This window comes from Gallinula chloropus (assembly GCF_964237585.1).
Source record: "Gallinula chloropus genome assembly, chromosome: 11".
Classification (NCBI taxonomy): Eukaryota; Metazoa; Chordata; class Aves; order Gruiformes; family Rallidae; genus Gallinula; species Gallinula chloropus.
Window position 1 is genome coordinate 2,642,933 of NC_140096.1, and position 27,696 is coordinate 2,670,628.

The 27,696-nt window shown below is 56.0% G+C and overlaps 1 protein-coding gene across 1 annotated transcript; it reads left to right on the plus strand.

Moving 5' to 3' along the window:
- FRMPD3 (FERM and PDZ domain containing 3) lies at positions 1-27,696 on the plus strand (the record flags this gene model as incomplete). The annotated part of the gene is made up of 14 exons (XM_084269040.1): positions 1-151; positions 422-524; positions 892-937; positions 2,116-2,220; positions 3,178-3,282; positions 3,775-3,906; positions 4,410-4,529; positions 4,654-4,790; positions 5,617-5,740; positions 6,338-6,427; positions 7,923-8,102; positions 19,284-19,428; positions 23,250-24,071; positions 24,845-27,696. The coding sequence occupies 14 exons, from the start codon at positions 1-3 to the stop codon at positions 27,694-27,696; spliced, it is 5,112 nt and encodes a 1,703-aa protein (XP_084125166.1).

Consider the following 27,696-nt stretch of genomic DNA (forward strand, 5'->3'; position numbering starts at 1 on the left):
ATGCTGGAGGAGCGCGGTGGTGATGCTATGGAATGTGGGCAGTTGCCTTCGGACACACTCCGACAGGTGACGGTCCAGCGCCACCCCCGCTACGGATTCGGCTTCGTGGCCGGCAGCGAGAGGCCAGTGGTGGTGCGCTCGGTGGCAGCAGGTAGGGTGTGCAGTGTTGGGGGGGGGTCTTTGGACACGGCCACAGGGTGCCAGGAAGCACAGCAGCACCTTCCCCCCCCCCCCCACCCCGTGGAATCCCTCCCTGGGCTCTGCTCCTCTCCCCTCCCGTGGGCCTGCGGGGTGCCCTCCGCAGCTACGTACGTGGGCAAATGCTTTAGGGGTGCTTGGGACCCTCCTGCTTGCCCCCACCCTACCCCCACACCACAGCCCTGGGGGTTCCTGGGCTGGCCCTGACCCTCTCTCCCTGCAGGCGGGCCCTCTGAGGATAAACTTCTGCCAGGAGACCAGATCTTGGCCATCAACGATGAGGACGTGAGTGAAGCCCCTAGAGAGAGATTCATCGAGCTCATAAGGTGAGGACACTTGCCCCTCATTTGCCTCTGTGGAGGGGGCTCAAGCCTGGCTGCTGGGGTCTTGGGGTGTCGATGCGCTTCCCCTGGCTTTGCTGTCCCCAGTGGTCACTGGTGGTGTGGGGATGCCTCAGCCTGGCAGGGGGAGTGCCTCAGAGCCAGTGTCCTACCAGTTCCCAGCTGGCCAAGGGGTGGGCAGCGCCAGGAGAGCACCCACAGCCATGTTACCAAGCACCCCGAGGGGCCCATGAAGGTCCTGGCCAACACGGGGCTGGGGCGGGTGGGATGTGCTCTCTCAGTAGCCAAATGCAGGTGTTGAGGGCCACCCCTGTGAGGTTCCAGCCACCTTCATTTCTCCTCTCTGTCACAGGAAGGCCAAGGACTTCATCATCCTCACAGTCCTGCACACCCACCAGGTGAGACCAGTGGGGCCATAGCCAGCTCCAGGGGAACCAGGATGGGCGTTAAGAGCCCTTTGGGGGACTGAGGAGGGGTCCCCAGCAGCCCCACTGCACCACTCAGGCAGCAGAGCTGAGCTGCTGGACCGGTGTCCCACCACCCCAAGGGTCTTCCCAGCTGCCAGGCCTGGGAGCTCCTGCAGCCCACAGGGTCAGTGTGGGCCCACGGCCACCTCCCTGTCCTCACCACTCCCTCCTCCTAGCAGGGAGGGACACAGTGAGGCTTCGATTTGCTGGGGGCACCAGGGACACCTGATGAAGAGACCCAAGGTGGCAGAGGCAGCAGGGAGGGATGTGCCACTGCTGTTCCCAGCAGGCTTGGCCCAGGGGTCCCTGGGGAGATGGGATGGCTCGCTGCAGGCCCCAAGCAGTGTGGTTGGTGATGGTGCCCTTGGCATCCGTGGCACTGGAGCAGATGGAACCATCATGCCAGTTGTAGTGTTGCAGGGCATCGTTTTGGCTTTACTGAGCCTTTTGATGTCAGGGGGATAAGTGTGAGAGCTCCCCTGTGCTCCCCTCCACTCTGGGAAGCAGATGCCACTGCCTTGTTGGGATCAGGGCATGTGCCAGCATCCATAAAAGCTTTTTTACTCCTGGCCCTTGACAGCCAACAGGCTGCTTGGCTGACACCAGCGTCCTCAGATGCACACAGCTCTGCATCATCACCACCTCCATTCTGGAGTGCCTGCAGCCAGAGGTTCCTGGCACCCAGCAGTGCCCCCCAAACCTCCCTCAAGGCTGCCTGGGTCTTCCCAGCCCCCCATCCCTTCCCCTTGGCTGCAGACCCACATCCCATCCAAACCAGTGCCAGCGCCTCCAAGCAAGTCCTGGGGTCACGTCTGCTGGGGCTCAGCCTGCACAGGGCTACTGGGCACGCATGTCATCTGGGGGTGCAGCCTCCCCCGTTACACTGAGGGTGCTGATGGGTCCTGAGGGGCTGCTGCCCATTGTTCTGGCCCTGCCTGCAGCACTGTACGACTACAGCAAAGGGGACCTGCTTTCCACACCCCCCATCTCAAGGTTCACTGCCCACTCCCCTGGCTTTGGAGAGGCTTTCTCTGGGCCCCGGGTCTGGCTCTCCCTGCAGCCCCTCTCCAGGGGCAGGCAGGTGATTTACCTGGTGCTTCTCTTTCCAGTCTCCCAAATCTGCTTTCATCAGCGCAGCCAAGAAGGCAAAGCTCAGGTCCAACCCGGTGAAGGTCCGATTTTCAGAGCAGGTGACAGTCGGCGAGACAGACCCAGTAAGTCCTGCCCTGCCTTCCTCCACCATCCATCCCCTCCAGGCATCCCTGGGGCCATGGGGTGCGAGGGGGCTGGGGGGCCACAGGGCTCTGCTCCCCGTATTTGGGGTCTGTGGGTGAGGGCAGCCCTCTGACCTGGGAGTCAGTGCTGGGGGGGACATGCCATGGTCTTTCCTCCTCCTTCCATATGGATGGAGCCCCAGCAGCTGTCCTTGGAAACCTGGTCCATCCCCCTGGGCACCCTGGAGTGGCATCCCAAAGGGAGGTCTGTGCCCTCCAGTGCCAGGGGCTTTGCAGGAGTGCCTGTGCATGGGGCAGGGTGAGTAGGGTGCTGCTGCACAGTGATGGAAGCTGTTACACTGCAGTAGTGGCCCAGCCCAATGCCATTATCTTTTAATTGCAGAAAGGTTTAATTAAGCAGGATGCAAAAAAGGTCCCCCTCCAAAAAAACCTGGGAAAAACCCAACCCTGTAAAAAGTGCTTCTAGAAAATTCTGTTTCCCAGCAAAATCAATTCAGTGAGGATGTGATTGAAACATGTAAATACCATCACCCTTCACCCAGCTTCCTGCACAGGGCACAGGTTGGGGGGTACAGGTCAGGAAGGGGGCTGTGAGACACCCAGGCCATCGCCTCCCCCCAGGACACTGCATGGGGGGTGGGACAGTGTGCCAGGCAGGGGCACGGCTCTGAGGGGTGCCAGGCAGAGTGGGGTGCTGTGTTCCCACTGCAGCGGCTGGGGAGCTGGGGAGGGGGATCTGTCAGGCAGCTCTGGCTCCAGCTCTGAGCTTCCTGATGGCTCAGCAGACGCTGGGTTTTCCAGGGAAACCTGCTCGTGGTGCATAAGCAGAGGATGCCACAACCTCTCCATCACTGACACTGCCCCTCTCACCCCGCCCTCCCCCTGTCTCTGTCTCACCCACCCTCCTTGCCTTTCCCTGCTGCCTCTGCATGCCAGGACATGTTGAAGAAGGAAGCTCTCCTCATTCCCAACGTGCTGAAGGTTTTCCTGGAGAACGGGCAGATCAAATCCTTCACGTTCGATGGGCGAACCACTGTGAAGGTGGGTCCTTCTGCTCCCCTTCCCCCACAGCACCACAAGGCTTCTCCCTTCCCACACCTGTCTGATCCATTTCTCCTTGTCTCCTGCTGCTTTGCACAGCCACTGCAGTGGTGCTTGGCTGGCTGTGAGCTGCCACTGTGTGATGGATAGTCCCTCTGCCTCCCTGGGCCGTGTGCTTTGCTGCTGACAGGGATGGCTTTCTCCCACTCCTCACTCCTCTCCTTGCTGTGAGCCTGCTCTCCAGCTGGATGCTCCCACAAGTCCCTCTGCCCCAGGAGCCAGCTCCCTACAGCCCCACTATAAAACACTGCCAGGTGCTGGAGGTCTGGCTTCTGCTCCCCACCTGCTGCGAAGCCACCTCAGCTGGCTGGGTACCACCCTGTGGGCCCTTCTCAGTGGGGCAGGATCTCACCCCTGATGCCAGGGAGGAGGGGGCTCAGTGTGGGGGGGGGTCCAGTGCCTTGTGCCCAAGCCTGTCTGTGGTGTTTGCAGGATGTGATGGTGACCTTGCAGGACCGCCTGTCCCTGAGGCACATCGAACACTTTGCCCTGGTCCTGGAATATTCCAGCCTGGAACAGAACCACCGGTTCCTGCTGCTCCAGGACAAGCAGCCACTGGCCCATGTAAGCTGCTGGGTGTGGGTGGGCTTTGGGAAAACTGTGGTTGGGGCACAGGAAGGCTCTTCTCCCACCAGCTTGGGGCTTGGCTGGGGTTGTGCCATGGGGTGGCAGAGATTCTCCTTGCCTCTGGCATGGTCCTGTGAGCTCAAGGGGTGCAAAGGGCAGCCACAGAGGGAGATGGTCGGGGTCTTACCCTTCCTACCCTGCCAGAGCCATGGAGATACTCTGTGGTCCAGCCTGTGCAGCTGCACACAGCACTCATGGACGTTCTCAGCCTACCCAGGGGTGACAGGGGGATCGTGGAGGCAGCCTTAGCCTTGGTGGCATTGATCCCTGCAGCACTGGGCAAAGCTGCTGTGCCAAGGAAAGCTTGGCTGTGCCTGGGATGAGAGGGTCAGGTGGTGCATGGAGGAGGGAAACCAAATCCCAGTGGAGTGGAGAGAGCTTCTCCTGCACTGCAGGCAAGCGTTCCCAGGGCTCAGCACTCCCCTCTGCTCCTGCCACAGGTTGTACAGAAGACCCACTACCATGGCATGAGGTGCCTCTTCCGTGTGAGCTTCTTCCCCAAGGACCCGGTGGAGCTGCTGCGACGGGATCCTGCAGCCTTTGAGTACCTGTACATCCAGGTGGGGAACCAGGAGCTGATGGTGCCCGTGTGTCAGCTCTGCCTGGGCCCTGTGGAGACACCCTTCAAGCAGGGGGTGTCCTGTCTCTGTGTCTGTCTGAGGACACCTCTCCTCCCTCCTGCAGAGCCGCAACGATGTGATCCGGGAGCGCTTTGGCACAGACCCCAAGCCAGAGATGCTGCTGGGGCTAGCTGCCCTCCACATCTACATCACTGTCTCAGCCACCCACCCCAGCCAGAAGGTGTCCCTCAAGAACGTGGAGTGAGTCCCTGTCCCCATGCAGCCCTCTGCATCCCTTCCCCCTGCTCCTTCTTGCAGTGCTTGTGTGTCCGAGGCGCTCCCAGCAGCGTGCTGGGGCACTGAGCATGAGATGCCCTGGGAGCTCCCTTGGGGCTGGTGGGTGGTTTGCAGGCTTGGCAGCAGTGACACACAACCCCCTGGTCCCCCCTGCTGGGCTGTGGAAGCCCTCCCAGGCTGACACACCTTACACAGCAGCCCTGCCAGGGCTGGCAGGAACATTTGCTGCATGCAAACCTGGGATCGTGGCCATGGGAACCTGGCTGATCTTCTGCTGGGCACCCAAGGCAAGGAGGAGGCACTGTGGCTGTGTAGCCTCAGCCTCTCCTGAGCTGTGCAGCCCTGGCTCAGCCCTCCTGCAGCTCCTGGCACTGTTAAGCCCATAGAGCTGGGCTGTGCAGGCTGGCCTTGCCCAGTGTGTGCAGGGAAGGAGGGGGATGACGGCACCCATGAGGACCCTAGAAGTGATTTGGGGATTTGCCCTGCATCCCTTCACCTTACATGAAGGTGGTGGGGGGACACCCAGGCTCAGCTGCAGAGCCTGGCATCGCTGTGCTCTCCAGCCACCTGGTGCTGGTGGCTGTGACACCCATCCCTGGGTGCCACCGCCTTGGGGACCCAGACTTGGGGCTGCCACTGCTCCTGCGGTGACACCAAGGGAGTGCTGGCTCGGCAGTGGCTCCCTCTGATGGCAAGAGGCTGCTTCCAGGCAGCATCCCCGATTCCTGCCCCCCTCTGCCATGGGTGGGGTCTCTGGCCTGGCTGCTCAGACAGGGTTCCCTCCCCACAGGAAGGAGTGGGGGCTGGAGCCCTTCCTGCCCCCCTCGCTCCTGCAGCTCCTCAAAGAGAAGAGCCTCCGGAAGACCCTCTCGAAGCAGCTTAAAGCCCACCAGACCCAGCCTGGTGGCACCAAGGTGAGCCCAACCCACGTGGCCACAACCTGGTGCTGGTGGGGTGGCAGCCATCCTGTTGTCCCCAGCTCCTCAGGGCTTCCTTGAGTCCCCTTGGGTGGGAGATGGATACTGGGGTGACACCCGGGCAGCCCTTCTCTCTCCTGAGTCCACTTCCAAGAACTGATGGGGTTTGGGGGTCTGCAGCAAGGGTCTGTGGGGTGAGACCAGCCCAGAGCCAGCTCTCAGCTTGGCCCATGTCAGTTAAGCCTGTGCTTAGTGTTATCTCTGCTCCTGGGCTTGGAAAGCTCTGAAGGAGGCTGCTGAGCCATTGCCTTGGTCCCTGCAGCTGTCAGAGCTCCCAGGGGGGTTATAGATCCCCCAGGAAGTCTATATATCTCTGTAGGGGGTGTACATCAAACATCTGGCTGTGCCTCCTGGTCTCAATTACTCCCCAGCACCTGCCCAGGACAGGGATGGAGTGGAGATCCCCTCCACCCCATGTCAAGCCCCCAGGCTGTGCTCCAAGCTGCCCTCAAAGGTGTTGTGGACTCTTCCTTGGGACCTCCCAAGCTTGCACCAGCCTCTTGTGCTGACCACCTGTGTGATGTGTTTTGTCAGGTCTCCACGGCCCAGGCGAAGCTGCAGTACCTGAGGATCCTGAATGAGCTTCCCACCTTTGCTGGGGTCCTCTTCAACACAGTGGGACTGGTACGGTAATTCAGAGTGGGCTGGGAGGTGCTTGGCACTGGTGCTGAGTGTACACTGGAGGGCAGAGCCAGGGGAGATGTGGCTCCCACAGAAATTACTTCCCTTGGTCTCTTGCTCTGCCCCACTGAGGTCCAAACCCATCCAGAAAAGCCTTCAGAGCCTCTGCTGACAGTTGGTCAGATCTTCAGCTCCTCAGGGTCAGGGATGACTCTGTCCTTGGCAGCCTTTTGGACAACAAGGTGACCTGCTCAGTGAAGTCAGAGTAGTTCCAGACACATGGTTCCAGCTCAGTCCTGGCCTGGCAGCGTCCTGCCGCCCGTCTCTGAGGTGGGCCACCCTTGGCATTCCCTACTTGTCCATGCAGGGAATAGCCCAGCTGCCCTTTCCATCTCTGTCAGCAGTGGTCCAGCCTGTCTGCTGCTTGGCAGCTCTCAGGAAGCTGCCAACATCACAGCCCGATCCTTCCTCATCTCCATCAGAGGCATCTCCACCCCTCACCCAAGCCACCTCAATTTCTCCATGGCAGGAGGAAAGCCACCAAGCTAAACAGGAGAACGGTGGACCTGCTAAGTCTCCCTGCTGCCTGGCTCACCTCTCCATCCCTCTCGCTCCACCTCCCCATCCAGGGGTCTCCATGTAAGTGTCACCTCTCTGCTCTCCTTCCCTTTGCCCCCACCCAAGGTCTCAGCACTCCCCTGGCTTCCCATGCCTTGCCTCCTGGGTTCCATCTCTCTTGGCTTTCGATCTGCTCTGCTTCCACTGCACCTTGGAGCTCCTCACCTCCTGGCTCAAAGGGCTGCCTGTAGGAAACCAGTGGGGAAGGCTGAGCAGTTGGAGCCTGTTTCCAACGTGGGTTGGGTGTGCAGGGTTGGGCAGCTCACCTCTGGTGTGCATGCCCTGTGGGGTTTTGTCATCTCCAACACCAAAGCAGTGACCACGAACCAGCCTAGGAGTAGAACCACGTGTAGGTGGTAAAATGTATCCTCTTACTCTCTTCTGCAGTGGTCTGCCCAGCTCCTCTTCACCTCCAGGTCTGGCATGAAGCATCCCTCCTGGCCAGACCGCAGCAGGGAAGATCTCTATTTGCAGTCAAGGCTTTAGTCTGTCTTCTTTTCCAAAACATAGTCGCTCCCTCCTCTGCTTCCAGCTCCCCAAGGCGATGTCAGAGCAGGCAGATCTGTAACAAGCTCTCCACCTGTCTGTGGTGACACCTGAATATTTCATGTGGACACTCTGTTCAGTGCTTTATTCTCAAATAGCCTTGGCACCCTGCACGCTGTTCCCAGCTCTGCAGAGAGGCTCAGGGAGGGGGGGGAGGTTCCTGGCACCGGCATCACCTGCTCTGCAAAAGCCACCTGGGACCCAGCTGAGCTGCCAACATCCAGGCCAGGCTCCGTGGAGAGAGCCCAACAAAGCCCATGCAGCCACAGGGTGTGTCTGCTCACCCATCCCTCTGTCTGTCTGTCTCTCTCTCTCCACATGCTCCTGCTACCAGGACGAGAAGCAGCCAGCCACCACGCTGCTGGTGGGACCCCGGCACGGCATCAGCCACGTCATCGACCTGAAGACCAACCTCACCACGGTGCTGTCAGAGTTCAGCAAGGTCAGCAAGATCCAGCTGTTCAGGGAGAACCAGGGAGTGGCCCGGGTGGAGACCAGCATCCTGGATGCCAAGGTAGGCAAGGGCTGCTGCAGAGGCGGGCGCCGGGGAGAGGTGGGAAGGTGGTGGTTAGGGGGTTGGTGCTCACCTTTGAGGGGCTTCAGGACACAAGGGCATGTTGGAGCATCTGCTTGGAGATTTCTAGAGACTCAAAAGCCCCTTTTGTGTTGTGGTCACAGGGCAGACTGGCTGTGGCACTTTCCCTGCCTGGCTGGCTCCTCGTGCCACAGGGGCTGATGCTGAGGGGTGTGGTACCCTTCTTGCCATCACCCAAACACCTACCCAGTGGTTTGGGCAGGGTCCTCAGGGCAGATGGAGGTGGTGCAGGCCAGGCAGGTAGCAGGGCCCTTTGGAGGCAGGACGCTGCCTTGTCTCCATTCGGGGCTGGAGGGGAGCAGTCCGTGGCCATACCTGGGTTGGATGTAGGTACTGGGAGAGACTGGCAGGGCTTTGTGTGTTATTGGCACTTGTCGAGCCACACACGGTCACTGAATGAACTGGAAATGATGTGATGGGGAGTGTCAGGCAAGAAGAGACCACTGAGCATCTCTGGGCATGGGTGTCCCTGGCTCCACTAAGCCACTCAACAGGCATCTTACCAGCTGCCTCCATTACCCTCCCCTTCACCATGGAGCAGCCTTTCCACTCCTCAGCATTCATCCCCCCAGCCTGGGCCCTGTGCATTCCCATCCTGCCACCCCCTGCTACTTGTTGCATCATGCAGTGCTGGTTCTCCAGTCAATCCCCATCGTCAGGCCCCACCACCCCACCTCACCCCTCACAGTCTCCCCTCTCTTGTGGGTCCCAAGTCCTTCAGAAGGACTGTCAGCAATACAGTAAGAGCTTTAGTGGCTTCTTTGGTGTCTGGCCCTGCAGCCACAAGATCCTAAGGAGATCTTTCACTGGCCTTTACTCAGGTTTTTAATAATCTAGGACGTGTCTCTGGCAGACTTGCAGGCAGGTAACAGTGTGCCTGCTCCAGGGCATCCTTGGTTTCACTGTCTCCCCACATGCAGCTCTCTCCTGCCCCACAAGGAAGGGCAGAGCTGAGAGGCAATGATGTGATACAGAAATCCCAAGCCTCGTCCTCTCCTCTTCTCCCACCTTGAATTCATCAGGACAGAGTTAGGATTCAGTCTGGGCTAAATTAGACAGAAGCAGTTCCTGGTAGAGGGGGGTCTCATGCCATGACACCTGGCACAGTGGAACTGTTACTGCTTTAGGGCATGGAAATGCTGCTCCAGCAGAGAGGGTGTACCCACACAAGCCCTCCAAGCCTCTGGCAGTAGGACAGTGTTGCTGTCCTCACATTCATCCCTTTCCTCCAGGGCTGAGGAGGCTGAGCTCTCTTGCTGGTGGCTTCCACGTTTCCTCATCTCCTGTGGGGCCTCAGCCCTTCCTGCTGCCCTTTCCTGTCAGTCTCTATTTCACATGTAGCCTAGCAGATGTAATCATGGTGGGTTTGCTTAGGATTCACCTGCTGCCTCCTCTCCTGGTGGATTTTTAGCACCTCCTCCTACCAGGCTCATTAATTCCTCCAAGTCTGTTTTTGTGCTGCTGCTGTGCCTGGTCCAGCAGCTCTGCTGAACCGCAGTAACAGCCTGGCTGCCTCTGCCAGAGCCCTGCTCATCCTCATCCTCATCCCCATCCCCTCTGCTCCAGCCACCCCCTTCCAACAGCCTCACCCCGTGAAGCCCTTCATGTGCTTGTGATTCAGCACGTCACCTGGAATGTAATGGTAATCTTCCCTCTTCTGCACACCTCTGGGCAGTCACTGTCCATGGGAGGTCCTGGTGCCCTTCTGTGCCTGTCCCTACCCTTCAAAATCCTCAGACCTCCCCTGCTGCAGCCTGGGCACCCCTCCCTGCCTGTCCCCTCCGGCTGCCTGGGCTGTGCAGGATCCCACTGCACCTTCCCCGTACCCCTTACAGAACAGGTATAGCCAAGGGGGGGTACTGTCTGTGCCAGGAGTAGCCCTGCTGCTTCCTCCACACCCTCAGCCGTGTGTGTATAATTAATACACTAATGACAGGCTGCTCACAGCCCTGTGATGCTCGGAACACTGAGCACAGCGTGTTCCCGCTGTCACACAGCTCTGCAGCGGTCTCACTGGCTGTCAGGTACCACACAGGGAGATGAGGGAGATGTGTGGTGATAAATCTGCTCCACGCAGCGCTGCTCAAGCCCAGAATGCTCCCAGTGGGGTCCCTGGCCCCCTCTGGTGCTGCCACCCCCTCCCTGGTTTGGATGGAGAGGGACAGTCCTTTCCCCCTGGCACAGTCCAGTGCACACAAGCAGGACTGGCCGTGGGAGCAGCAGATGTGCTGGTGGCTGAGGTGATGCCAACATCCATCTGCTATAAATTAGGTGGCATTTCCCACGTGGCTTCTCAGCAGCTCCTGCAGCGCCGCTCCCCCCAGCCCTGCTCTGCAGCAGTAATTAACCAGAAGGCCACCAGCCCTTCCCTGATGGAGGAATAGTCTCCTTCCTGCAGCCCCTCTATCCAGCCTCCCCATTGCTGGAGGAAAGGCCACTCATAGGCAACTCTCTGTGAGCACATCCACACACACACAGAGTGGTTTCACCTCACCCAGAGACTCCAGGCAGCTGCCTACAGCCACTGGAAGCCCCTCTGCCTGCCTGGAGCAGAGCGAGCATCCCATTCGTGAGGCTCAGCAGGCTCAGCAGCACCCTGCCAGTGCAAAGGCTGCTCTTATCTGTCTTCATTTAACTGTTATCTAAAGTGTGGGGTTTCAAAGCCAGCAAAGTCTGCTCTGAAATGAGGCATATGCTAATCCTACGCAGGACAGCGATGGATGAGCTGGGCTAAGAAAAGCAGGCAGGGAAAAAAATCATTACCTTGCCATGCTAGCCTGCTTCCTGCAGTGATTCCAGAGCATGGAGCGTGGGGCTGGCTGAAGCCCTGGCTGGCACAGAAATCTCTTGCTAAGTTGACTTGTAAACCATTACAGGGTCCTGAGTGAGCAGGGTCCTGATGCACGGGGGCTCAAGGCAGTATCACCCCTGTCAGAGCCCTGTGGGTTGCAGAGCCAGTGGGAGCATCCCCTGGGGCTGTTACACTGTGGTGCTGCACGAGGGATGCTGGTACTGGGGCAGGAACTGGTGTGTTCCCGTCCTGGTTTTGGCTGGGAGGGGATTTGTTGCCTTCCTAGCAGTGGGTGTCACGGTGTTTGGGAGCTGGGGTGAGCAGTGCTGATCACACAGGGATGGTTCAGTCGCTGCCCAGCAGCCAGGGGCTCTTCAGTTGTTCATGTTGCCCTGCTGATGAGAAGGGGGGTGCCCAGGGAGCTGGGAGGGGACACAGCTGGGACAGGTGCCCCAAACTGCCTAGAGAGGCTATTCCATGCCAATACATCATGCTCAGCATACAGGGGGCTGGGGCAGGACTGCACAGCTCCAGGGTGTGCACTTTTTGGGGCTGGTCTAGATTTGGGACAGCTCTGAGCTGTATGGTTTGAGTCATGGTTCAGTGAGGAACTGTGGTGTGCCTCCCCAGTTCTGTATCTTTTGCTGTAAAGCCCTATCACTGTTACAGCTCTCTTTCTCTGCTGTCCCAGTAAACCCTCCTTATCCCAACCCATGAGGTTTAAGGGTACTTTTTTCAGCTTCTTTTTCCTCCTCTCCCCTTTCCCCCCCCATCCCCCTGCCCCAATTCCCCACACACCCTCTTAGAGAGCGAGCGGCTGCCTGGTGCTTGGCTGGGACAAAACCATGACAGTTCCCCAGATGGAGTCGGTGGGGTGGCAGTGGCCCATCAGAGCTGTTTGCTGGGTTACTGTGGAAACAGCAGATATTTGGTGACAGATATTTTGGGGGTTGTGCAGAAAGGCCATTTTTAAACTTCTAAGCACCAGGTTTATCAGTGTTGGGGAGCTGATCCAAAAGGGGTCAGGTCACAGGAGGTCTGCACACCCTGACTGCACTAACCAGCACCACCCAAACATCCTTATCCAGCAACCACAGCCCAGATGGACCTGCCAGCAAGGAGCTGGGAAGATTCTCAGGTAACGAGCAGGCTCGAGGAGATTGAGAACTCTTTGCATTTAGTTCAGGAGGGAAAGGAATGGTGTTTGGCTTAGAAATGGTTCACTGGAGAGTTAGTTGGTTTGTTTTGGAGCTTTTCCATCCTGGGCTTCGGTTTCTGTTTAAAATGGTCCACTTGGGATAGAAACCCAGGCTGGTGCCTCTGCTTTGCTTTCTTTACCTGTTTTCTGCTGCAAGGGGGGCAAGGGGGAGAGCAAATGCTGGCAGGACCCCTTGTAGAGGAGCTGCACAATCTCAGGACAGCAGACAAAAAGCCTCCAGGCCTTTGCTACTGCATCCAAGGGTTTTTATTCCCTGCATGTCTGAGGGAGCTGCTGAGAGGAGAGGAACAGGTTTCACCTCAACAGCCATGGAGTGAGCAGGGCAAGTTTGCTGGGAAAGGCTGAGCAGGTTCTCAGCACACACCTGGAGACAGGATGGTGCTTCACCAGCTGCAGTGCAGTGGTATGGGAATTGAGCAGGACCTTCTGTCATTCCCACCTGGTGAAGTCCTCTCTCTGCTGGGGCTGTCACTTCCCTGCTCTTCCTCCTGCTCTCCAGACTTCCCAGTGTTTGACCATTGATTTTCTTGTAGATTTTCTGGGAGCAGGGTAGTGGCATTTGGTGTCTCCTGGAATCTTTATGCATGAAATGCAACTTGTCTCAGTAGTCTGGGTGCCCCACAGGCCTCCATCTCCTGGGACCTTCCCCCTCCATCCACCCAGCAGTGCTGGCACGGGCAGTTGTGAGCAGCCAGTGCTTCTGAGCCAGCTCAAGTTTGGGCTTTCAGGCACGCACCTCCCCTTTTCCCCAGCACAGACCTACAAAGTCCTCTTCTACCTCCCAGCATCCCAGGAAGGGTGGTATCAGCATCTTCTGCCTGGCATTTGGGCAAGCCTGGCAGCATTGATGGGGCACAGAGGAGGTAGATGGGCTCACCCATCCTCACTCAAGCTTCCCCATGCCAGAGGCAATGGGATTGCCGCTCAGCTCCCTGGGCACGGTGGAGCCAGCTCCTGCCATCCAGTGAGGTGGCCCTACCACGTCTCAGCAGAGTCACCAGGTCCCTGGCTGTGCTGCTTCAAGGCTCCCACAGAAGCCCAAGGTTCTGTCCCTGCTGCAATGCCCCTTGCAGGGCTTGGTGCAGCCACGTGCTGCTGGGCTGCTCATTACTCACAGGCTCTGCACCGGTATGAAGAGCCACCAATTCCTTGGAGTGGGGATGAAGAGGAACGCTCGGGGCAGTGACATTCCCTGAGCCCAGACACACTGTGTGTCAGCAGCCTAACGGAGGAGCTGTCCCAGGATGGGCCTTGTCCCCGTGCTGGGTTGCAGGGCAGAGGCCTGAGGCACCTGGCCGCTCGCCAAGCCCAATTCAATCAAGGACCTGGGGGTAATTGACTTCATGTCTCCCAGCAGGGCCCACAGCCAGTGCTTTACTGAGCTCCAGACTTGACAGAGGAAAACAAAGGGGAAATTAATTCATAAAGGTCCCCGGCTGCTGGCTGCTGCTGTGCCTGGAATCCAGCTATTGATGCCGGGGTCCCAGGGGCCCTGGTGCGGTTCCAGCCTGCCGTGGAAGTGAAATGCTGCTGTGTGTGGCTGGGATGCAGCCTGCTCCTTTCCCCCTGGAAGGAGCTGAGTCCTGCCAGCACCCTCAACCCTCTCCCCAGCCATGGGATGGTGCCTTCTCTTCCTCAGAGCCTTCCTCGTGGGTGCTGGTGAGGCTGCAACTGGCACCGAGCCCCAGGGTGCTTCCCACAGCCGAGCATGACAGGACCACGCCAGGGGTGCTTAGGTCGGTGCTGTGGGCACATTCTCAATCTGAGAAGGGTGAGGGATGCCATCAGGCTGCTGGGGGCAGGCCAGCCTGGCTCTACTCCCACTCGCACAAGCAGTGCCTGAAGCCCGTCAGATTTCTCCTACGTGAAGCGCGAGGCTTGGGAGTGATGATGGACCTAAAGGCTCTGGTTCCCTAAGCTGAATTTATCTTTATTTGCACTAAGCCATTCTGAAACGCTGTCATCTCGTGGGAGAGAGGGAGGGGCTGAGATTTTTCCTTGGCTCAGTACCTGGGGTGGGAGGCGTGGATGTAGTTTTGCCCCTTGCAGAGCCTTTCTAGCAAGAAGATGTAAAGCAAAGTGTGTGGTGCCAGCCCTGGAACCACCCAGAGCACTGCCCGTGGGCACCCAGGATGGGAGCCAGCCAGAAACAGAAGAGTCAGACAACGTGTGAAGAAGATGAGTTTGCAAGCCTGCAAAGCCAAACTTGATTTATTTATTTAAAGAAAAAACAAAACAAACCCTGAACCAAAACCCAAACCCAAGCAGACAGCAGGAGTGAGCACGAGTGCAGCCGGATGGTGCTGCAACCTCATTTGCTTCAACAAGTAGGAAGCATGGAGGATGCAAAAAAACCCAGGGGCAGGCCCTGGTTATTAGAAATCACCCACCTTTTAAGGACCTGGAGGAGGTGAAAGCCTGTGAGGGTGGCAGCTGGAGCATGATGGAAAATGTAGGTTGAACCTGCTCCTTCCCCAGGACACAGCATCGCTGGGGAGAGATGACAAGAAGGGTGTTCTCCTAACAGAGATGGTGGCTGCTCAAACCCTCAGGAAGGAGCTGCTGCAGAAACCTGAGGTTCTGCTGCTAACAAGGCAGGAGGTTTATTGATCAACAAATGGGAAATAATGGTCCTAATCACCAGCAGCCTGGTATTGATAGAGCTGAGTTAATAATGCTTAAAGGGAGGGAAGGAAAGGTCAATGTACAAGTGAAAAATTGACTGCTGTCTCGTTAGGGGTGGATGTCTGTATTATTAAATATAAACCTGGCAGCACACCTCAAGTAAACCAGGCAACATAAATTATGTAAATTCATCTCCCCCCTTTCCACATTCAAGGAAGCAGGGTGAGAGCCAGAGTGTGTGATAAAGGGGAGAGATTAAAAGGAAATGCACAGGAGCTCAAGGGTTATAGCACGCAGAGATTGGGTCATAAATTAATTTAAACATGAGGATTGGTAAGATTCTCTAGCATTACCCTGGCCATGCAATTTCCTCCAGCCATTCTTCTATGAAACATCACCTTCGTCTGAACAAGGGAGTATTCTCCAGAAGGACACTGAGGTTTGATTTAAGGACAAGGCATAATAGGAAAAGCAGTATATCCTTAGCAAGCTAATGGGAAACTTATACCTCATACCAGCTATATATGTCTCTGGTTGTGTTTTGCAGAGAGGCTGGTTGCTGAGCAGGAAACTTTTAAGTGAAAACAATGTCCCTTTCATGTCAGGGCTAGAAACTCTAGAGAACCAGTATGGGTGGAAGATCAGAACATCACTAATTTCAGGCTGGTGTTGTGCATTTAGATGTAGAAAGAGCATTCTCTTCAAAACTGGCTGCTTCTCATGTTGGTGTATTATAGGTCAGAGATGAACCTCTAGCTGTGCATCTCACCGGGACTCTGATGTTGGGCATTCTTAGAGCAGTGGGGTTATCCCAGTAAGTTTTCCTCTGTGTAAAACCAGCTTTCACCCAGAAATCAGATGGGCATTTCTGCTCTGGGGTGCCAGGGGAGCAGAGCCCCCCAGGCTAACAGGACATGAGCCCCCCACTGCTCTCTCAGTGTGAACGTGCCAGTGAGGAGGAGAAAGATGATGGGCTGTGTGTTGAGACATGCTGGAGGATAACTGGAGGGATATCCTAGTTAATAACGTATTTCCCACTGGTGATTAACACCATCTCCTGATTAAGAGCTGGGATAGATGTATGGCATTTTGTGGCCGCCTCCAAAAGGAGTCAGTACAGATGGGGCAGGGAGTTTTAGAGGGAGGAGACTGGTTTTGTTCTTGCTGCATCCTTCCTTGCCTTCCATCTGCTTACAGAAGTGTCTCTGCTCTGCCACACCCCTGGGGTTAGAAAATCTATGAAGATTCGTGCTATTTCAGGTTACAGCCTTTTTGTCAGGTCTGGCTGAGGTTGAGCAGCGAGTTAAAAAGATGGCAGGGGTGTTGTATGAGTCCCAGTCCCTTGGGGATCAGGCCATGGGGACCTGACCAACAGGCACGAGCCCTCACTGCTCCTTGCAGGAAGTTTCCAAAGGAAAGGATGTCAGTCCCGTTTGCCACGAGACGTGGGTATCACAAGGAAGCCCAAAGCACAGACTGGGCAGTGATGGAGCACTGGGACAGGCTGCCCAAAGAGGCTGTGGAGTCTCTTTCTCTGGAGACATCCGAACCTGCCTGGATGCATTCCTGTCTGATTCAGTCTTCCATTACCTGCCATCCCTGCCACCTCCTCTTTGTAGCCCGATTTCCCGAGGAAACAAGGCTGCTGTGATCATGTTGCCTCTTGACCCCACGGATCACTTTCGGATCTGCTGCCCGCTTTCAGGGAGATGTGGCAGCAGAAAGGACTCTTCAAAGGCAGCTGAGCTGCTGCAACCTCAACAAAATTACCTGGGTGGGCAGAAGAGATTGAGTCTCCTACCCCCACATGGGACAGGGTCTTGTTGGTTGAGCAGCAGAGAAGCTGACACGGCAAGGGGAGTCACACAGCCTGCCTGCAGCAGCCTTGCTCACGTTCAATGTCTTATTGAATAGTCAGCAGGATGCAGAGCCCCTGTGGTGCAGGGTCCTGGGCTGTGGGCTGCTTCAAGCTGCCCCTGAAGAGATTTAATCCCTAATAACAATATTTGAGAGCTTGATAATTAGAGAAGAACCCTGGCATTGCTTGCTCGCCAGGATGTGAGAGTAATGGTTTCTAAGACCCCTCACTGAGCTGTAAAGTTAATCAACAGTTAACCCCCACGTGCCATGTGTGGATTGCTGGAAGCTGGGCTTGGAGCCTGGGCTTGCTCAGAGACCTGGCAGGGGCTTAGTGCATTGCCTGTGTTACGTCTGTAAGTAGGAAACACTGCTCTGCTTCAGTTGTGTCTCAGACCTGTCTCCCTTTCAGGAGGACTGATCTTGAACCTACAGTCCTGTATCTGAATGGGTGGGAGCATCCTGAGGCAGAGGCATCCAAAGGTGGAAATAGGTCTGGGTCCCAGAGGTACTGGTACCCAGCTGGGATGCTGCACTGCGGTATCTTGGGGTGGTCAGTGGAGATCACAACTCTGTGCTGCTCAGCCTCGGTGTCCCCAAGAGCTGCCTGTGAATCTTGGGCATGTGGCTCTCATGCAGTGGAAACTCCCAGCCTAGTTTTCCTTTTGAAAGGAATTCTCAGCCTGCTTTGGGCTCTTCACTTGGTCTCTCAGTAGCAGATACTTGACTGCCCGTCCCTTGGCGTTTGCTGCATTTCTTCTTGCTAGCACTCTTGCTGCTGCATAAATGATGGGGTGGGGGGGATACACAAATATCTCTTCATTCAACAGATGGCTTGAAAAACCCAAGAAGGTTTAGCCCTAAGTAGAAGGCACTTGTTTTAAGGATGCTTCATACAACAGAACTGGAACACATGGTCCTTTCATCACTTATGTCAAGACTGGAGCTGGGCTAAGAGGTGTCACACTCCCCACCACCACCACCACCACCACGACTGCATGCCTGTCTCCTGTGAGCTGTGTGGAGAGTCTCCCTTTTCTATCTTGATGCTTTCCCTTTGATCTGTGTCATCTCGGGTTTATTTTCGATGATGCAGAAGAGGGAGCCTCACCGAGCCGGCAGAGCCTGTCAGCCTGTCAGGTTGTTTCTCTCCCATGTCGGGTTAGTTCTTCTCCTTTCTCTTCCTGCACAGCAGCCACAGAGGGAACTTCTTTGCCCTGGCCCTAGGAGGGATCAGCCCCTGCCCCCTGGTTTGGGGATCATACGCGGCTCTGCCCAGGGCTGATGGCTCCACATCCAGGTAGTTCTGATCGGGATGTGCTGGGCCTTCCTTTGCCAGAGTGGGCTTGGGGGCTTAAAAAAGCAAGTGTTCAGCAGAGCAGGGAGCTGGCCAGTGGGTACCAGTGGTTGGAAACCAAGAAAACCAAATTAACTTCAATGCTTTTTGCACTGCATAGGCTTAAGAGGGTTTTAAAGCAGGTTCACCCTGGGTGTTCCAAGTCCTGGGAGCTGCCAGCATGCAAGAGACCAGGTACAGCAGGACCAGCAGCCCAGCCACAGCAAGAGATAACCACCCCCCAGCTGCCTCAGACAAGCCCTGTCCCAGCATACAGAGGTCCTTTAGGCAGGGCTGCTTTGTGCAAGGGAAGGCTGAGGGGTAGAGCTGCTGTGCAGTACCTACCTTGAAGGCACTGCCAATTCTTTTCCATCTCACGAGTCTGTGCTGAGCAGTGCTGGAGGCTCAGACTGAGCAGTGCTGGTGCAGGCTGCTCTGCTCATCCAGGTCCCAGCAGTGCATGGGACCTCACCAGCCAGGTAAGAGTGGATCCCACCACAAGAGGTTCCCCAGGCAAGCTAACCTTCTCCTTGGGACAAACCAGGAGTGGCTGTGGGAGGGGTCTCAGTACCTGCTCCTAGACTGTGCAGTGTAGTTATATGTGGCATGCAGATCCTGCCTGGGTTTTTTTCTTCTCTTCAAAGCAAAGACCTTTTTTAGTGTGCTAATAAATGCTCTCCTAAAAGAGAAGGCACCATCTGCTCCCAAGCACAAATTTAATTTTCCAAAGGGTTCGATTTAAATAAGATCCACAGGCTCAGAGTGGAGCCTGTAAATGGGTTTTTGCCCCTTCTGCATCTTGCTGGAAGCAGATGTCTTGGTTTATGGGAGGGTGATGTGGTGCCTGCAACGAAACAGGGGTTCTGGCAGCTGGAGGCTCCATAGCTCCCTGAGATCTCCAGGGCCTGATGGTTAAACTGGTGCCTGGAGGTAGGCTTAGAGTGGTGGCACGCAGACCAGTAACGAGGAGCCAGTTGTATGGGGGCCCTTCGGTGTGCAGCCTGTGCCCTGCTCCTCCTCCATCATTCTTAGGAGAGTCTGTGAGCAGGATTTTGAGCTGCAGCAGGCACTGTCTTGTGCACAGAGACTCACTGGGTGAGCTGCAGCGAGGACGTGTGCCTGGCTGCTTGTTCCTGCATGGATGCTGAGTGTGGAACCCAGCTGGCTCGCTGGCCACACCAGTGCAGGGCCCTGTGCAGCCCCTTTGGAGCCCTGGTCCTGGGTCAGCTCAGCCTCGTGTCCCCCCCCAGCTTTGCCCCTCTTGCTTTCCAGCCGCTGGTGTTGCTGATGGAGTGGCCTGAAGCTACCAACTTCGCCTGCCTGATCGCAGGCTACTGCCGTCTCCTGATGGACTCCAAGAAGATGATCTTCTCCAGGGCCGCCAACCAGCCAGTCCCGCCGCAGCTTATCAAGGCAGGTACGTTTCAGCCTCCGCTTTCCCTGCCAGCCCCTTCCCCAGCCTCCCCCTCCTTCCCCCTTTGCCCCTTTGGGTTCTGCAGCATCGGGAGGGTGAAGGGTCTCTCTGGCGTGTCCCCTCTGCTCCCACTACCCCCCCGCAGAACGTCGGGTCTCCTTTCAGCCAGAACAAGAAGCAGGGAGACAAAGTCCTCGTTTTTGGATAACCTCTGACTTGTGGTGTCGGCTTGGGCCCTGAGTGCTCCCTGCAAGTGCTGTTCTGGCAGCTCCTAGAGCAAATCCAGGAGGTGCTGTCTGAAAAGACCTGTAATGCTGCCAGCCAAACACTGTGTCCTCACAGAACAGCCTGTGCCTTGCCACAGGGATGCAGCACATGCTCCTTGGGCAGCATCCCGGCTCAGGAGACCAGTGTGAGTGTATGCACTCAGCCAGGGACTCCTGCTGCCTTTGGACACTGCTGCCTTCATCAGTGGGGGTCTGATTTCCTGAATTAGGAAGGAAATTTTGGAGTTCCAGCTTGTGCCTGTCCTGATGCAGCAAGCTGAGGGCTGGTCTAGGCAGTGCAAGAGACCAGAACTAGAGACAGACTATGTCCCACAAGGCACTGATGCCCTGTTCCTTGAGGATGGATTGCAAGTGTGAGTCACCCTCAGAGCAATCAATGATTCTCAAGAGTCATTCCAAACAAAAGCCAACCAGGAGCTACATGCTGTTGTCCATGCAGGTGCTCACATAGAGCATGTTTTGTATAAGGAAATATAAAATGCAGGATCAGTGGCTGGAGGTGGGCAAGGTACCAACCCAGCCTATCCTTAAAGGTTGCCCCCAGACCTCCCAAGTGACACCACAGCTCCAGAGATTATGACAAGTCTACAGCTTAGCTAGAAGCTAAGTCAAAACTGCCTCCTCGAGGTGGGACTAGCTGAGGGGGGTGTGAGGAGCACCAAAAGATGGCAGGTTGCTTGGGAAAGGCCTCCATGCCTCTGAGGGCTCAGGAAGGCATCTGAACATGGGCTTAGCATATGTGGGAGGACACAGAAGAGGCGTCAGGAAAGCATCTGCAGCAGCCTCAGTGAATCCAGAGAAGGACCCGGCAGGTGATGTTGGTGTAAGTATATCTCTGCATGGTTTCCTTTCGTTCCTTCACCTGCACCTCTTTTATTGACAGCTGTCACCGCTCTCTCTGCTCTGGATGCCCTTCAGAAACATGTATAGTCATATTTTGCTATGACTGGGGGGTGTTTCTAACTTGACTTGCTGTCATCAGAGTGGTCCTTCCCTGGGTCGTGTCACCCTGAGATGGGTTACAGGGACACTTGAGGCACATGGCTGTGGGGAGTCAGAGAACTGTGTTAGGAAGCAGAGAGCATCCTACAAAGGGCTTGGAGGGATGCTGGTGGTGCCCACAGTTACTGGTCACTGAGGGGATGACCCAGCATGTGCTAGTGGTGCTTTTCTGCATTCCCAACAATAGCCAGGATTTTTCCTCAGGAAGATTTTGCTTCATGGGCATGGTCCATAGCTATACCTAAAGGGATAATAGATCTTCACCAGTATCACTCTGCCAAGGGCTGGGGCGACTGTGAGGAGAATTCACCCTGAGTGCAGGACAGTGGTGGAGCAACAAATCCATGGTCTTCATGCCTACAAGCCAGCCCTTCTCTGGACAGACTGATCTATCCTCAGGGGTGCAATGAAAACCACCCTGACCAGTGGAGCAGGAGAGGTTCCCTGCAGTCCCAGTGCACTCAGGCATCCTTCAGAAGGAGTGAGTTTAGTGTGTATTGAGATAATAAAGTCCTCTCACAGCTCTGGTCTCGCTACAACCGCAGGCTGAGCTGTCAGGAGCTGGGTGGATCACAGGGAGCAGGGCCTGCTGATCCTTAGCACATCTCTGCAGGAATGATGAGACAGCCCCACTGGGGTGAAGGGAGTTAGCCCAGGCTTTGACTCTTCAGGCTGCAGGCAGGCTGTGCCAGAATCTGAAATGTAAAATCAAGCCCTGGCCCGTGCTTTCTGCCTAGAAGAGGAGCACATCCCCCTTCCCTAAGGCCCACTACAACCTCCTGCTGAACTGCAGATGTTTCTAGAAATGCACGCTCTGGCTGGATGCTGTCAGTTAGATCCATCCCTCCACATCCCCCTGCGGAGCTGTCTGCCTGATCCTTGTGCTCCAGGGGAAGGCTTGTGCCACGCCAGAGCTTCACAAGCAAGTCAGGTCCCTGCCTGTTGCCCTCCCCGCTTCCAGCATCAGCCAAGCAGCTCCATGCTCTTGGTTACTTTCTCAGCTCTTCTTCAGGACCTTCTCCCCCAGAGCATCCAGCAGCTGGATTACGGATTTCATGGGTTTTCCACCCAGCAACAGGCCCTGGCTCAGCACGGGCAGCCAGCAAGGCTGGCTGAGCAGGACAGGCCGCTAGCGAGGCCCGTCAGGGGTGCCTGGCTTTGGGAAGGCCTCTGCTGGGATCCATGCCACCCCACCACAGCCCAGCACTGCAGGCACGTCCCTGGCTGTGGCAGCCTTGTGTTTGCTTACAGAGCTGTCTGAGCACCAGCATGCCCATAGAGCAGACAGAGAGAGAGAGAGAGAGAGGGATTGCCTTGATTGGGATTTTAGCACTGCAGGTGATGAGCAGCGTAATGCAAACGTGTGTTTGGGGAGACAAATTGCCCAATTTGTTGAGCTAATGAATTTAATTAGGATTTGTTTGATTTAATTTATACTTGGTAAGACGAAGCCTTCATCCCCCAGGCACCGTACTGGGCGCAGCTGCACAATTCAGCCTGTAATGCAGACAGATGCCCCCCCTGAGGCCTGGACCACTGGCCAGAAGTTCACACAGTTATTTCAGCTGCTTGCCTTGCACAGGGGAGCAACCCTCACAGGGAAGGATTCCTTCCTAACATCTCATCTAAATCTGTCCACCTTCAGTTTAAACCCATTACTCCTTGTCCTAGCACTACATCCCCTTGCAAAAAGTCCCTCTCCAGCTTTCTCCTGAGCCCCTTTAGGTATTGCAAGGCTGCTATAAGGTCCCCGCAGAGCCTTCTCTTCTCCAGGATGAACAACCCCAACTCTCAGTCTCTCTTCATAGAAAAGGTGCTCTAGCCCTCTAATTATCTCTAATTATCTTCATGGACTCACTCCAACAGGTTTTTTTGTACTGGGGACCCCAGAGCTGGACATGATACTCCAGATGGGGTCTTATTAGAGCAGAGGAGGAGAAAATCACCTCCCTCGTCCTGTTGGTCACTCTTGTTTTGATACAGCCAAGGATGTGGTTGGCTTTCTGGGCTGCCAGCACACATTGCCAGGTTGTGTGGAGCCTCCAGTCCTACAGTGATAGAACAAGGGGTAATGGTTTTAAGCTGGAATAGGGTATGTTCAGACTAGATATAAAGGAGACATTTTGATGATGAAGGTGGTGAAACATTGGCACAGGTTTCCCAGAGAGGTGGGAGAAGTCTCACCCCTGAAAGCACTCAAGGTTGGGTTGGAAGATGTCCCAGCTCGCTGTAGGAGGGTTGGACTAGATGGTCCCTTCCAACCTAAACTATGATGTGTATGTGCAGGACATTTCTTCCTGCACTCATTACTGGCAGGCAGGCCCAGTGAGTTGCACAAGATGTTTTCTCAAAAGACCAGCCAGGTGGCCTGGCTGTGCTGCAGGGAGCACACGTGTCCTGCTGCAGCCTGTCACGCTGAGGGCTGGAAGGCAGAGAGCACATGGATGCTTCTCCAGGTTAAGCAGAGCTTCCCCGTGCTATTTCCCCCTTCTCCCCGGTGCTGCTGCTAACGTGCCTGTTGTGGTTCTGGTTTAGATTGTATCAACACACACAACCTCCACTGGCCTGACGTGTCGGGGCACCTGGGAAAGAAGGAAAGCGGGTTGGTGGGTGGCTCTGCCACCGGCGACGGCGTGGCCGGGGCTCCAGCTTCCAGGGCATCCGACTCGGAGCTCATCAGCTTTTGCTACCTGCACATGCGTGAGCAGAGGAAGGAAAGGGAGAGCAGGAGGGATATCAATGAAAACCTGATCTTTTTTGAGGAAACTCGTCCCAGGACCAAATCCGACCCCACTTCCAAAAGCTCTGGCCAAGGCTACAATGGGGCAGCTAATGAGTACGACCCGGATGGCCTCGACCAAGACAGGCAAGTGAGCAGGGCCAGGGCACACACCATAGACACCCACCTGAGGAGTGACACCTCCCCCTTCTACTGCGAGTCCTGCCAAGCCAAACTGAAGAGTCGGCTGGCCTCATGCAAGGGGGGCAAGGCTGGCAGCGCCTGGGACAATATGGTGGACTTGATGTCGCTTCCCCCACCCGGGAGCGATGAGGAAGAAGACGAGACAACGTCCCTGCTCCCCGCAATCACCGCCCCCCCTCCCGGCTTCCGAGACAACAGCTCAGACGAGGATGACCCCAAGCGCTGGGCAGCTGCCCAGAGCCAGGAGCAGGGCCAGCACCTCTGTGGCATCCTCTATGATGAGATTCCTGTCACGCTGATCGACAACGTGCAACCGCGGACGGTCCGGGACCATGCCCAGGAGCTGGATGATGCCCTGGTGTCCACCCTGCAGGCACTGGAAGCCCTGGCTGCTTCAGAGGACTGTCCACATCCTCCACCGCAGCAGACAGCAGGTATTCCAGTGGCTGTGACTTTCTTTTTCCCCGGGGACCTCCTTCCCTTTAGTCTCGTTTTCCCATCCTGTACATGACTGTGGAGCAGCTTCTAGTAAAACCAAAGCTGTGGCAACGGGCTCCAGCAAGAGCAGCCAAGGTGCTGCTCAGAAGTATTCTGAGAAGCTGAGGTGGGACTCCTCTCCCTGACAGTGGCTGAAGGAGTCTCTTGGTTAGCCCACACCTGCCATGGTCTACGTGGCATGATGCTGGGGCGAGGCACTAACAAACCAGCACTGTGAGCACGAGTTCCTCCCTTCTGTGACCCCACTCAGCTGGTGCCCTTGGCCCTTGGTCTTCGAAGGTTCACACCCAGGTCTTCTCCATGTCTAAGCCTTTCACAGGTCAAACCTGCTCTCAGATGGGTGTCTCTGGGACCAGTCTGTGGGCAGCATAGTCATTTGTCCCTATCCCTACCTTGGTTTCCCTACTCACTATGGCAGAGTAGCTGTTACCTGAATCTTCTTGCTCTAGACAGCTCCCAGTAGGTCTGCTGTTGCTAACACTGGAGAGCTTCTAGGACGTCTTCCTGGGTCAAGGGCTCTCAGACAGAGCTAGCAAGCCACAGTGCTGACATGTGGTGTCTCTTAAAAGCCTTAACTCTTAGTTGTGGAAGTCTTAGTTGTGTGGAAGTCACTAAAGTTTCTCCAGTGGGATGCTGGGCCCTGCATTCCTGGGATGCTCCTCCAGCAATGTCAGTATTGTCATAGGGTTTTCTTTGTGTCACTCCTCAGGTCTTATTGTCCTGGCTGCCATCACTCCAGAGTCATCCTTGGATTCTGGCCACGAAACCAACTCTTCAGAGCTAACTGATGTCTCGGAGATGGTCTCTGCTATGAAGCAGCATCAGAACGCAGCCTACTTCCTTGCTCAGCACATCAACAAAGAAAACCTGGCCAGGAAGGACTTGCCTTTCCGAATCCAGAGCTGTGCTGCCCAGGCTGTTCTCACCTCACCCTACCCCTTCAGCCGCCAGGACCCAAGCCCCTCATCAAAGCCAGCTTTCTCTCACCAAAGCCCCAACATTGCCAACTGCAAGAGCAAACAGGAGCAGCAGCCTGCTGAGCGGAGCTACACCTTGGCCATCCAGCCAGCGCTGACCCCCCAGCTTAATGAGCAGAACAGAGGGGCTCCAGTGCTTGGCTCTGAATGCAAAGGTGCAGGCCACACAAAAGCTGCCTTTGAGGTATCTCTGCATCCCACAGGAGCCCCAAGCAGGGAGGAGGCACAGGATCTACAGGAGAAGATATCCAAAGAGGTCCAGGCAAGCTCCAAGCTCCTCCTGGATCAAAAAGGTGGTGTAACTCCAGCCATCATTTCAGCTGCTCTGCAGCAAGTGGCAAACACGAAAGGCCCAGTTCCCCAGGCAGCCTCCAAAGAAGACAGGAACACGAACGGTGCCAGCAGCTCTGCATCAGCCAGCAGCAAGCCTTTGAAGCTTAAAGGAGGCCCACAAACCACAGAAACATTATGCAACTGTCAGCAGCAGCAGCAACTCTCTCCGCAGCAGCACTGTGAAGTTTCTCCAAGTCCTAAGGAAGCTCCTGGCAGTAAGGCTGAGCCTTACCTCACCCCAGCAGCTGAGGAAATGATGCCCTGTAAGACTTTTGCCTCTAAAAGCTACCAGCAAAAAGTGAGTAGAGATGCTCCAGGAAAAGCCACAAGCGGAGAGCCGGGTCAGAAGGCAGGTGGGGAAGCCACCAACCTCGTCTTTCAGAAACACACAGCTTCTTCGACCCAAGGACAGAAAATGCAACAGGAAAGTTCAGTCAAAAGCTTAAAAACTGAGAGCAGCAACCTGCACTCTCCACCAGCTGGCAGCACGTTCAGGAGCACCAGTGAGGAACCCAAAGGTCCAATCCACCTGGTGCCCAGATCCGAGAGCCTGCAGATCGGCACCGTGCCTTCCAAAAAAGTAGAAAAAGTTCTGGAGGTGACCCAACAAGATGCTGACGTCCCAGCTAAACCCAAAGCTCCAAAAGCTCCCTTCAGGTTAAGGAACCTCTTCTCTGCAACCTTTCCAACCCGGCTGAAAAAGGAGACGGATGAGCGGCAGGCCCAGCTGCAGAAGGTGAAGCAGTATGAGCTGGAATTCCTTGAAGAGCTGCTCAAGCCCAAGAGCAAAGGTGACCTCCCACCACAGGAGTACCTGCACCCTCCTGCCCCTGGGCGCTGCAGCTGCCAGCTAAGGAGCAGCCCTGTGCAGAAGGTCCCAGGGATGTCCAGGGAGCAGAGGCGCAGCTGTGACTGCAAGCGAATCTGCAGAGGGGTGAGGCCACCCCCCAACCAGCTGGTGGTGCCAGAACCAGAGAGGAGAGGGAGGGATAAAGTCACCGATGACCAGAAGCAGGCAGAAGCCATGAGGTTGACAAGCATCAGCAGCCCTTCCAAAGGGAAGCGGATACGATCCACAAGTTTGGAGTCCAGAGACTACAGGTCAGACCCAGAGAACAGCATGTCCTGCTTGAAAACATGTGCTTCCCCGGGGGAGTGCGTGGGTGCGCCACACTACAGGAAGCTCCTGCGTCGCTACAGTGTCAGTGAATTAGATAAGACTGACAGGACATCCCTGTCCTCTGACATCTACCAGAACATCTATACGACCAAGCCAAAAGGCCCCCAGAAAGAGCCTGAACCCACCATTCTTTGTCCTGTTCTAAAGAGCAAAATCCAGGAAGCCTCTGGAATGGCTGAGCCCTCCTATGTCCAGATAGCACAGGAGAAGAAGAACCAGAAGGGTTCAGCAGTGTTCTCTGTCCAGGAAGAGATGTATCCAAGTCCTGCTGAGCTGCGGGATGAGGACATGGAGGATGAGAAGTGCTGCTCGATCCGGTACTGCTTCTACTACAGGAAGTGTGATGTTGCAGACGATGGGAGTGAGAAGGATGAGTTGTCCTATTCAATCCCCATGCAGATACTCCCAGGAATGAAGCTGGACAATCAGATGGTCCCAGTCATGAGCAGGACTCTTCAGGTCCTAGATGCAACAGCCTGCAGCAGTCCCAATGACAGCCAGACCCAGGAAATAGATTTAAGGAGCTCCAGTTTTGAGGGGAGCTTGGCAAAGATCAACATCCTTCGAGGCCATGCCTACAGCTTTCCCAACGGGTTTCTGCAAGTGCAGCTGGACACCAACGAGCTCCTGACCATCCTGAGGCAGTGTGTGGTGAGCCCTGACGTGCGGGATTGCAAACCCTACATCTCCCAGCTGGCAGAGTACAAACAGGAGCTCGCCCTCAAGTTCAAGGAGTTCCGGGCGTCCTGCCGCCGCGTGGCAGCCGTCGACAAGAGCCCTACCCACATGCTCTCTGCCATCACAAGCAGCTTCCAGGTGCTAAGCAGCCTTATCGAGACCTTCGTGAGGCTGGTGTACATCGTGCGCTCGCAGTCCCAGCGCCAAGAGCTGCTGACCAAGGTGGAAGAAGTGGTGAGGAACTACACCTTCCTCCTGAAGGCTGCAGAGGAGTCCACGGCCAGGACGCTGAGCCACCAGCAGACGGTGGAGCAGCTCGCCCACCAGTCAGCCACGGTTGCCACTGTCATGAGCACGCTGACGCGATCCTTAAAGACTCTGATCAATAAGTAA